General features: G+C 41.5%; 1 protein-coding gene across 1 annotated transcript in view; it reads left to right on the top strand.

Moving 5' to 3' along the window:
- Positions 1–12,522, top strand: part of CDA (cytidine deaminase) — a 42,591-nt gene that overhangs the window by 14,835 nt on the left and 15,234 nt on the right. The window contains exon 2 of the mRNA XM_069078366.1: positions 9,946–10,057. Coding sequence (XP_068934467.1) covers positions 9,946–10,057 — 112 coding nt within the window. The remainder of the gene's footprint in view (positions 1–9,945; positions 10,058–12,522) is intronic.

The following is a 12,522-nucleotide window of genomic DNA, read 5'->3' as shown; positions in this document are numbered from 1 at the left end:
CCCTCTGCCCCACCCAAACGAAGGGAGAGAGCAGGAGGGGAGGAGGAGTCTTCCTCATCACCCCTTGGCCCAGAGCTCAACCTACTCCAGCCAGGAAGTGGTATGGGGGAGGGAAGGAATGTACTGAGTGTGTTGGGGGGAGGGAGAGCTAATGTTCTCCAAGGCACTTTGGACAGCTCTGCTCTAGGTGATAGCAATTAGGTAGGTGAAAAGGTAAGTGTGAAAAGTTGTACCTTCAAAGGGAGAAAGGTGTTGGGGGATGAGGACCACTGGGATTTTGTTGGCAACAAGCCCCTCTATTGGTTTTTGCAGGGAAGATGTGGTATTCCTTGAGAAGCTGCACCTTCTCTTCTGCAGGGGAACACTCCTCATTTTCTCTTAACCAGCTTCTCTAAATCACCCATTGCATCACTGTCTGCTCTCCAAGGCAAGTACATTGAGTTCAGGTGCCCCTTAGTCAACGGTGGCTCATCATTAGAAGCAACTTCCTTACAGCCAGCCTTTACCTTCGATAACTTTTGACCTTCAGAGAAAAGGCTTATTATAGATCTCACATCATCGAAAAGGAGTAGGAGTCCATGTGTTACAGTTCAGCTGCGTCTGACTCTTTGTGACCCCATTTCAGGTTTTCTTGATACTGGAGTGGTTTTTTATTTCCTTCTCCAGGAAGGAACTGAAGCAAATAGAATTAAGTGACTTGCCCAGAGTCACACATCTAGTAAGTGCCTGAGGCTAGATTTGAACTCATGAAGATGAGTCTTTCTGACTCAACCCAGTGCCTTATGTAGAGTGAAAAAAAGATGTGAGGGGCAAAAAGTCTTGTGTTCTTCCTTTCCTCCTCCACACAACTGCCTTCACCTAACTGTGTGATTCTGGGCAATGAGCTTCTCTCTGGGCCTCTGTAATGTAATGCCAAGGAAAGGCAACTTCCCAAGGTTCAGAATACCAGCATAGGTGCTCTCCATTTTATTCAGTGACAAACCAAGAACAGAGAAGATCAAAACATGACATCATTCAAAATACAGCATTTACTAAGTGTGATTAAATAATCTCCAAGGACTACCCCACCCCAGGACCTTCCATTCATTCAATCAATTACAAAGTCCCTGTTCTAAATACTACTCCACCCCTAGGCTGTACCTTCATTTAGTCCACCACAAAGCCCCTCTTCTCAAATGGAGATTAGTTTCCAAACATAAGTAAAGTACATTCATTTGTTCAGCCATAGAACACAAAAAGGTCAAAAGTTCCCCACCCCTGGATCACAATTGAATCTACCCCAGAGTTACATCAATTTTAAGCACAGCACTTAATACCCAAATGGAGGTCTTTTCTTCATCTTGACAGGAGTCAAGTTCTCAGCAATCTTAGTTCCTGGGGAGACAAGGCTTAGCAAGGCCACAAGATACATTGCCAGTCTCTTCATTAATTCATCCTCTGTCTGCAGAACAGTCCTAGAACCCCTGAAAACATTAGCAAAACCCTCTCCCAGGATTTCTGTAAACATACAACAAGAAAATCCTTCTTCAGGGCTTCTGAACCAAAAGAAAGGTTCCCAGACCCCTGCAACAACAGCACTGTCCTTCACCAGTGGACAGTATTCACTCTCTGTCTGCAGGACAGTCTCAGGAGCTCTTAACCAAAAGCCAGGTTCCAGGACTTCTTCAACAACAGGACTGTCTTTCACCAGTGGACAAATCTGGCAAAACAACATCAAAACAGACAGACAAAGTACCAGCAAAACAGCCATGTCTCCTCAGTCCTTGGCAGCTCCAGGGGCAGGTCTCAAAAGTCCAGGGCAATTGAAAGTGGCCCCCAGCAATCCTCTCAGTCTCTCTCTCTGTCTCCATGAGGGTGCTGCTTCCAAAAAGTTCCTCTGCCTCTCTCTTGTCTCTCCAAATCTACGTCACCAACTCCTCCCAGTTCAGGACTCTCTTTTCACATCAACAAGTCCATCCTACAGGTGGGATTAACAAGCTCTGGGTTTTAACACAATCAGTTTGAAAACCAAGCCAATACAGGGGGATCTTTATATTCCATTACTATCATAGCCTCAATTTCTTTTTTTGTTTTGTTTTGTTTAAAGCAATGTTGTTAAATAACTTGCTGGATGTTACACAGCCAGTTATTTCTGGGTGTGGTGCTAAGTATCTGAGCCTGGATTCAATCCCCAGGTCATCCCAACACTGGGGCCGGTGCTCTTACTAGCTATGCTACTTGGCTGCCCCAGGGCCTCAGTTTCTTTATCTATAAAATAATATGATTATTGTTCTCTAGGATTCCAACTGTAAAATAAGGGGATTGAGCTAGGTGCTCTAAAATTTCCTCCTTACTTTAATATTCTGCGTTCTGACATTCTATGTCCTAAGATTCTGTTTATCCATGCCTAAAGCTTGACACTGAGCCAGACTTGGGTCTCCTAATTTTCACAAGTGACAGATTAGTCACTAGACTGGGGAAGTAGGACAAATAGGAGTGGGGTGCAAGGCAGTCAGTGGCAATGGCAAAGAATCAAAGGAGCATTCTGCTTAAAATAAAAAAAAAAAGATCACTCACTACCTTCCACGTTCTTATTTGTCAAGACAACATATTAATTCCTATAAATAATGATAACGCCAGATCCCATTCTATGGTTCTTTACTGTTCCCAAAGCATTTTCCTCATAGCATCTTTATAGGGGCATAGTACAAGGATTATTGTCCCTATTTTACAGGGGAGGAAACTGAGGCTCCCAGAATCACAAAGTTAATTAATCAGCCAAGGTAGAACTGAAACTCAGGATTTCTGATTGCCAACCCAGGGAGGGTTCTTTCTGCCTCACTCTGCTGCCTTGGGATGTCTGAGTTTCAGTAAAAACTGGAGAGTGACGCTAAGGATTAGGAGGAGTTTCTGTGATTAACTCTTTATAGAATACTGGTGTCCCAATCTTAGCTGTTCCAGGCTGAGTCATAGCAGGGCACAGAGGGCTCGTGGCACAGAGGGGTGTTGTTCATTTATTTCCTTCCCTTTCTGTAACCTTCCCCATCTGTAGGGAACTGAGTTTTGCAAGCCATCCTGTTCCTTGTGTTTTCTTGGGACAGTCCGTCAAAATGACGGTGTGATGATGAAACTGTCTAAATATTATACTGTGGTTAGGAACTGCTTCTTATTTATTTGTCTCTGCTTCTGCTGAGCCCAGTAGAGGGTTTTACATGGAGTAAGTGGATGCTTATTGAAAGTTTATGGAAGTCAGCCAGCCTAAAATCTCTTATTTAAGGGGAAAAAAAAACAATAATCAGAGGTTACTTACTATAAACTTTACCCTAAACAACAACACAATCAACAAGCATTTTATTAAGCTCCTACTAAATGCCAAGCACCAGGGATACAAAGGCACGTGTGAGACATATCCCCTTCCTCTAGGATCTTAACATTCCACTAAGGTCAACTAACTATATATGTTTACAACTTTGAAGGGCTTCATGAAGTAGTGTTTAACAGGCCAGCTCTGGAACCAGGAAAACCTGGGTCTGAGTCCTTTCTCTGATACACAAAAGCTATATGACTATTGGCAAGACACTCAATTTCTCAGGGCTCCCAGTCAACACTCAAAAATTGTAAGATACAGGAGAGTGGTTGACATGTGTCAGAGGGGGGAGTTTCCACAGAGGATGTCCCCTACACCCTTGAAATCAAAAGTTGGGACCCTTTCTACTCTACATCTCCCATTCCCAAAAAAGAAAAATTCAAGAATGCATTCCTCCTAAAATAAAACAATTCAAGAATATGTTTTGCTCCAAAATAAAACAACTCACAATACATTTTGCTCCAAAATAAAATTACTCAAGAACCCGGTTCCATAGACAATGTCTCTTAACTTACTGTCTTTTGCCTCTTTTTTTTTGTATCCCCAACACTCAGCACAGTGCTTGGACATAGTAGGTGCTTAACACATTTTTATTGACAGATTAATGGTTTATTGATTGTCCTCTCTGTGTCCTATTTTATTCTGTTTAACTATTCACTTCTATCTTGAGATTGATACAGTGCCTGGAATATAGGAAATGCTTAATAAATAATAATATCAGTTAGCATTCATATAGCTATATGATATTTATACATTATACTTATTATATTATATTTTTATTATTTATATTTTATTAATATATTATTATATTATATCTTATATTTTTATTATTTTATATTTTATTAATATATTATATTTATACATTATATATATTTATACATTATAAAGTTTTCTAAATTATACATGCTATCTCATTTGAATCTCTCAATTCTGGGAGGTAAATGCTGTTATTATCCCCATTTTACAGATGAAGAAATTGAAGGAAGAAGAAGTTAAGAGGACATAGCTAGGATAACACAGCTAGAGAGTGTCTAAGGTCACATTTGAATTCAAGTCTTCCTAACATAAAGCCTAATGCTCTGTCCATTGCCCCACATAGCTGCCCTCTGATGAATGTTTGCTGACTGAATGACAGATAATGCAGGTCAATTTATACCTGTACACATTTTGTGTATATAGTTTTCCCTTCATATACCCTTAAGCATCTACTCTGTGTAGAACACTGGGCTCAGTCTTGTGGAGGATACAAGGCGCAGCTCCACAGTTCTTATCTTCAAGGAGGCCACTGTCTACTAAAGAGATCCCAGCATCATAGATTTAGGGCACATTGGAGGTCATTGAGTTTAACCTCCTTGTTTTACAAATGAAAGAACAAAGGCTAGGGAGGTAAGTGACTTATCAAGGTTAAATAAGTAGTAAGTGGCAGGATTCAGACTTGGGTTCTCCTATTCCAAATCCACCACTCTTCCTACGACACCATTCTGCCTTTCTAAGATACCAGCCCAGGTAAATATTACACATCATCTTGCATATGAGGATTTTGGAGACATGCACACCATTCTGGGATGTTTGATCTGAGAAGCAGGGAAGGCTCTCTGGAGGAGTTGACATTTGAGTAGGGTTTTACAAGATGGGTAAGAATTCAATCAATGAAGAGAGAGAGCATATTTAAGGCATAAGGAATGGTGAGTCTGAGGAGAAGCCAAGATGGTGGAGTAGAAGCACAAACTTGGTGTGGGCTTCCCTTCAATCACTTCTAATACATGTAAAAAAATGACTCTAAACAAAATTTAGAACTACAGAACCTACAAAGAGACAAAGAGAAACAAAGCTCCCTCGAAAGAAGCCCAGCAGGCCAATAGGAAGGTTCTATCGCACCAGGCTGGGAGCTGAGCGCAGCCCCACGTGAGCTGCCTGGTTCTCAGCCCCAGGTCAGTCCTGACCAGTGGCAGGCCCATTGCAGACTTCAGGAGAGAATCACCAGCAGCTGTGGTGGTTTCTAGAATTATGAACCCATAAATGCCAAAAAGAAAGTAAAAAGTCAGTGTGGAATTTTGTGGGAACAGGGGAACCAAGAGCACAGTCTGGCCCCTGCCCCTGGGGCAAGAAATAGTGGAAGTGTTGTGGCTGTTTGCCTGGCAGTCTCAGGAGCTCCTGGCTTACAAATTGCAGGGGGACCAAGTGACCATTCAGAGGGTAATCACTCTTGCTTTAACATGCTTAGATCTGGATCGCGGTCTTGGGTGGTGGAGCTGGGGTGTGTGACCAGTAAGCCAGAGCTTGTTGGGGCTGTAAAGAGAGTGTCCTCCTAATAGCTGCAGCAACTGCAAAATCCCCAGCAATTTGGGACATAGTTCTCTACATTTTAGAAGCAGAGTTCTACCGTGACAAAGAGCTCAAAAGTCAAGTAATTGGCTGCCAATATAAGCAAGCAACAGAAGAACAAACAGACTATAGAATCCTTTTTGGGGGACAAAAAGGATCAAGGCATGGAGCAGGAGGAAGACAGAAAAGTCATAACTAATGCATCAAAAGCCTCCAAGAAAAATATGAACTGGTTACAGGCCATGGAGGAGCTCAAGAAGGATTTTGAAACTCAAGTAAGAGAAGTGGAGGAAAAATTGGGAAGAGAAATGAGAATAATGCAAGAAAATCATGGAAAGCAAGTCAACAGTCTGCTAAAGGAGACCCCAAAAATACACTGAAGAAAATAACACCTTAAAAAATAGACTAACTCAAATGACTAAAGAGGTTCAAAAAGCCAATGAGAAGAATGCCTTAAAAAGCCAAATTTGCCAGATGGAAAAGGAATTTCAAAAACTTACTGAAGAGAATAACTCTTTCAAAATAAGACTGGAGCAATTGGAAGCTAACGACTTTATGAGAAATCAAGATACTATTAAACAGATCCAAACAAATGAAAAAATAGAAGGCAATGTGAAATAACTCATTAGAAAAACCACTGACCTGGAAAATAGATTCAGGAGAGATAATTTAAAAATTATTGGACTACCTGAAAGCCATGATCAAAAAAAAAAAGAACCTAGAAATCATCCTTCAAGAAATTCTCAAGGAAAATTGCCCTGATATTCTAGAACCAGAGGGCAAAAGAGAAATTGAAAGAATTCACTGATTGCCTCTTGAAAAATATCCCCAGAAGAAAACTCCTAGGAATATTATAGCCAATTCCAGAGTTCCCAGGTCAAGGAGAAAATACTGCAAGCAGTCAGGAAGAAACAATTTGAGTATTGTGGAAATGCAATCAGGATAACACAAGACCTAGCAGCTTCTACATTAAGGGATTGAAGGGCTTGAAATATGATATTCTAGAGGTCAAAGGAGCTAGGACTAAAACCAAGAATCACCTAGCCAGCAAAACTGATTATCATGTTTCAGGGGAAAATATGGTCATTCAGTGAAATAGAGGATTTTCAAGCATTCTTTATGAAAAAAACCAAAGCTGAATAGAAAATTTGATTTTCAAATACAAGAAGCAAGAGAAGGATGAGAAAGTAAATAGGAAAAAGATATCATAAGGAACTTATAAAAGTGGAACTATTTACATTCCTACATGGAAAAATGATAATTGTAACTCATAAGACTGTTCTCAGTATGAGGATAGGTGAAGGGAATATTATGCATGTATATATATATATATATGTGTGTGTATATGTATGTATAGGAGGTTACATGTGTATATAAACATATATATATGAGTGTGGGCATATGTATGTTCATGTATACATAGAGGGCACAGAATGAGTTGAATATGAAGGGATGATATCTAAAAAAATAAAATTAAGAGGTGAGAGGGGAATTTATTGGGAGGAGAAAAGGAGAAATAGATTAGTGTAAATTATCTCATATAAAAGAGGCAAGAGAAAACTATTACAATGGAGGGGAAAAGCAGGAAGTTCAGGGAATGGACCAACCTTATTCTCATTGAATTTGGCTTAAGGAGGGAATAATATACACACTCAACAGGATAATGGTGGGGGAGGGGATAGAAGGGGGGAGGCTAGAAGGGAGGGCAGATTGGGGGAGAGAGTAGTTATAAGGAAACATTTTTGAAAAGAGATATCGAAGGAGAAAATGGAATAAGTGGGGGACAGGATAAGATGGAGGGAAATATAGTTGGTCTTTCACAATATGACAACTATGGAAATGATTTGGGTAACTACACATGTACAACCTATATTGAATTGCTTGTCTTTCAGTGGGGGTGGTGAGGAGGGAGTAAGGGAAGAAATCTAGAACTCAAAGTTTTAAAAACAAATGTTTTTTTTTAATGTGTTTTTTACATGGAACTGGGAAATAAGATGTACAGGCACTGGGGGTATAGAGGTCAGTCTTGCCCTGTTAGAAAGTTAAGGGGGTGATGGAAGAGGATATAGGGGAGAATGCATTGGGGTATTCAGTGGGCTTGCTATTTTTAGGTGAGGGTAGGGGAAAGATGGGGAGAAAAAAATGTAACTCAAAACCTTGTGAAAATTAATGTTGAGAACTAAAAATTAATTAATTTTTTAAAAGGAATGGTGAGGGGTGGCCAGGTAGCACAGTGAGTAAGAGCACCGGCCCCAGTGTCAGGATGACCTGGGATTGAATCCGGGCTCAGACATTTAGCACCCACCCAGAAACACCTGGCTGTTTAACCTTGAGCAAGTTAGTTAACCCCAATTGCTTTAAAAAAAAAAAAAAAGGAATGGTGAATCCAAGAGGCTACCCACTTTGGGTATGCCCAAACCCAGTAGTACCCTGCACCTGGAAACAGCCTCATGGCTACTCTCTGATGACCAGAACTCAGTTAGGTATTGTCTCTGCTCACTACATTATAAGCTCCTGAAGGATAGGAACTAACTTCCTTATATTTGTATTCTCGGCACTTAGCGGTGCCTTGCTTTATGTTAGTACTGAATAAAAGTTTTATCTATTTATCTCTCCATCTTTTCTTTCCATTGATTCATCCTTCTATAAATCTATCCATCTATTCTATCTCTCCTATCTGTCTGTCTACCTATCTTTATCCTTTTATCTCTATCCATCCTTCTCTTTGTTAATCTATCTATCCTTCTATCTCTTCATCCTTCTATCAATCAACCTTTCAATCTACCTACCTACCTATTTATCTATCTATTCGGCCAGCCATCTGTCTATCATTTTCATTCTGCTTTTTTCTTTTACATTACTTCATCTAAATCTTCCTTTAATAGAATGTAAGGTTAAATGAAGGACTGATTTTTCGTTGTTTGTTTTATCTACATTCCTAGCACCAAGCATGGGGACCTTGTACCCAGCAAATGCTTAATAAATGATCATTGGATTACATTAGAATTTCGTACTGTTTTTCATGTTTATCATTTGTAACTAATGTGGCATAATGGAGACAGTACCTGGCTGGATATTAGGAAGATCTGGGTTCCAATCCTGCCTCTTGTCACTCATTAGCTAAGTGACCCTGGTCAAGCCACTCACATCTATATGCCCCTAGTAACTTCTTCAGACATATTTACTTACTGATCAGAGACAGTGCTGGTCTCCTTTCATGTAGAGTCCTCTACTGACAGAATCCCAGAACTTCCCCCTTTTTAAATATCATTTTTAATGGCATTGAAGCATTTCCTCCCAGGCCTCAGTATATTCAGCCATTCACCAGCCAGTCTCTGCCTCCAGTCTCTCCCCTCTCCACTATATCCTCCACATAGCTGCCAACTTGATCTTCCAAAAAGATACATATCAGTCCCCTGCTCAAAAAACTTCGGTGGCTCCAGGATAAAATACAAACTCTTCTGTTTGGAGTTTAAATCCCTTTACTGTCTGGCTCCAACGTACAAATCCAGGCTGATTTCACATTACTCCCCCTCATACATGCTGTTCCCCATAAATGACATGCTTTCTCCCACCTCCAAATCTTTGTGCAGGCCATCCTCCATAGCTGGAATGCTCTTCCTTCTCACACTGTCCCCTTGGAATTCCTAGTTCCCTCCAAGCTCCAGTGTCATTTCCTCCTGGAAGAGGCCTCCTCTGATATCCCCCAATGTTATCACCATCCCCCTCCATATATTTGTATCTATTTTTTGCTTTACTTTCTTGGAGGGGTTGTTCCTTCCCTGACAAGTGGGGGTCCAGCCTCTTCTTGAAGACCTTTGCTCCATCCACCACCATCCATCCCCAGGCAGGTCAGCCCACTGGAGAGCTCCAATCTTGGGGAAGGCTTTCCTTACATCTCAAGCTGAAACTTTTGTTCCTGACTGCCTTGGGGAGCCAGGCAGAACAAGGATAACCCCACAGCCCCATGATGGCCCTTTAGATGTCTGGAGAAAGCTATCATATACCCTTAAGTCTTTGCTTCTCCAAGTTAATTGTCTTCAATCGCTTGAACCTTTCTTTTTATGATGTGGTTTGTAGTCCCCTCGATATCCTGATCCCCCTCCCTTGGTTTAACTCTGGATGCCCATTGCACCAGGGTCTGGGCTAAACCTTGGCACCCTTTTAGAATCTGGGTGCTTTGTATAGACCTAGAGAATCATCTTTCTGAGTCTGAAGCTTTTTGAGATCTCTCCTCGCCCAGCTATTTGGTCTATTGTATTCTCTGTCCTCAGGATGCAACGTAGAAAATGCGGCCTATACAGTAGGCACCTGTGCAGAACGCACTGCCATTCAGAAGGCCATCTCAGAAGGACACAAAGAGTTCCGGGCCATTGCTATTACCAGGTGAGTGTCCAAGACTCATTCTTGGAATGTTAGATAGACAGCTAAATCTGGAGGGGGCCGTGGAACATAAGACTGCCAGTGCTAGGAAGGGGCCTTACAATGCAGGCTGTTAAAACGGAGTGACTTAGAGCTGGGAAAAGGCCTTAGATCACAGAATGGCATATACAATAAACTATTCTCGTTTCTTCATTAGAGGAGACCAGACAAGGCCCCGTTGATAATCGAAGCCACCATTCCTAACAAGGACCAAGAATAGACAATTAGAAGTGAGAGGCCATATGGCCTAGTAAGGAAAGTAAGGTCTAGTAAGGATGTGGAGTCAGAAGACCTTGGTCTGAGTCCCAGTTCTGCTACTCATTTAATTTTGGGCAAATCATTCAGTCTCCTTGGCTTCAGTTTCCCCATCTGTAAAAACAACAACAGACAATAACGATGAAGGGGATCTAATTCAATGATGCCTGCCATCCCTCAGTTCTGATCCTTCTGATGAGAATTGGTTGTTTTAAAAATCCTTTCCATCTCTAAGCCCTCTGCTCCTAAAAGGTAGTGTGATGTAATGATGCATGCACTCTGCTTCTCCACAGAGAGATGGAAAATGTCACGTGTCATACATGGTTTCTTTGTTGATCATTTGCTTTGTTTTTGTTTCTTATAAGTGAGGATTCAATGGGGATGGGGAAGCATAATCAGGAAATGACTTTGATGTTTAAAAATACAAAAGACATCATTTTTTTAATAAAGAAGAAAGGGAGCAAGTAAGGAAGGAAGGAAGATGGGAAGGAGGGTAAAAGAAGGAGGAAGGGAGGGGAGAAAAGAAGAAATGGAGGAAAGGAAGGAAAGAGGAAGAGAGCAGAAGGAAAGGAAGGGAGGGAAGAAAAGAGGAAGAAAGGAAGGAGGAGAGGATGAAGAAAGGAAGGGAGAAAGGTAAAGAGGGAAGGAGGAAGAGAGGAAAGGAGGAAGGAACAGAGGGAAGAGTCATTCACTGGGAGTGAGGAGATGGATTCTTGTCCATGCTCCGTCACCAAGTAACTGTGTGACCTTAAACAAGTCACTGCTCTGATCCTCAGTCTCCTTATCTGCAAAATGAGAGAGATGGTCCCTTCCAAGCTTCAAAAAGACCATGAATCTACATGTTTTTTAAAGAAACAAAATTTTGTTTCTTGAAAAATATTCTATAAGCCATACTGGCTTTCTCCCAATCCCATACCCCACCCCCATTGTCAGCCCACAAGACCACCCAAGATCCAGGGAATCTTTATCCTGACCATCTGTAGTTACTTGAGAGAGTTGCTGGTGGACATCTGGGTGCACTGCTTCCCTCTCTGCTGTGGACACCCCTCCTCTAGGCCACACTGCTGTGTTTGTCTGCAGGTCCTCTATAACTCAGGCCAGAGCAAATAATGACTTGCCAGGGACATTTTGTCTCAGTGAGCTGGAATCAGGATGCAAATTATATTTCACAGAAGGTAGGAGAGTAGAGTAGAAAAAAAAAATTACGATTTCAGAATCGAATCCAAGAAATTAATCATATTTGGGAAAATAAGGCCAGAGCCATGGAAAGGATAATGGTGTGGCAGACTGGGTTGTTTACATCTGGCCATCCCCTCTACCAACCCTTCACCTCCCCATGGATGTTTGCTCTAGGTTATTATTGACGTTCAAGAATGAGGTCCTAGCAATGATTAGCAAATCTCTCCTATTTAAACAAAGCCCACACACATCTCCAGGATCCAGCCACACGGCTTATTATCTGCATTCAGATGGCACCTGCTTTCTGGAGCCAGAATTCAGCTCTGATCACTCTAATCATTTGTTCCATACAGAATGCCCTCTGCCTTATTAGCGTTCGCCTCTTTGGAATCCTGTGGAGCAGGGGAGTAAAAGGAGTCTTGGCTTTGGAGTTAGAAAGCCTGTGTTCAAGACCCAGTCTGCCACTTATTAGTGAGATGACTTTTCATTTTCCCTGGTATAAAGGGCTTCCAGGGAGGAAAGTCTCTCCACCAATGCAAATCGCCACCTGCCCTATATTGATAATTCTGAATTGCCTGGTGGGGGGGTTGGTCTTGAAAGGTTAAGTCATAAGATCATAAATTCAGAGGTTGTTATATCCAGTCCCCTCATTTTATAGATAAGGAAGTTGAGGCTAAAAGGCAGCCAAATATCTGAGGTAAGATTTGAACTCAGGTCTTCCTGACTCCAAGCTCAGCACTCTCCATCCACTTTGCCATTTAGTAACCTGCCCAGAGTCACATACCTAATAAGTGTCTGTGGCTAGATTTGAACTTAGGTTTTCATGACCCAAGGCCCAGCACTCTGTCCATCATGCTTCTTAGATTCTATGTTAGGCACTGTAGGTAAAAAGACAGTGAAGCAGCCCTTGCCCTCAGGAAGCTTACATTCTATCAAGGGAAACAGATGTATACAAAATAAATAAGGTATAATTTTGGGAGGAGGGACACTGGGAA

Source organism: Petaurus breviceps, unplaced genomic scaffold, assembly GCF_028583685.1.
Source record: "Petaurus breviceps papuanus isolate PSGF00001 unplaced genomic scaffold, PetGlider_PUasm1.0 91041, whole genome shotgun sequence".
Classification (NCBI taxonomy): Eukaryota; Metazoa; Chordata; class Mammalia; order Diprotodontia; family Petauridae; genus Petaurus; species Petaurus breviceps.
Note: the sequence above shows the minus strand (reverse complement) of the source record. Positions and strands in the feature narration are given on the sequence as shown.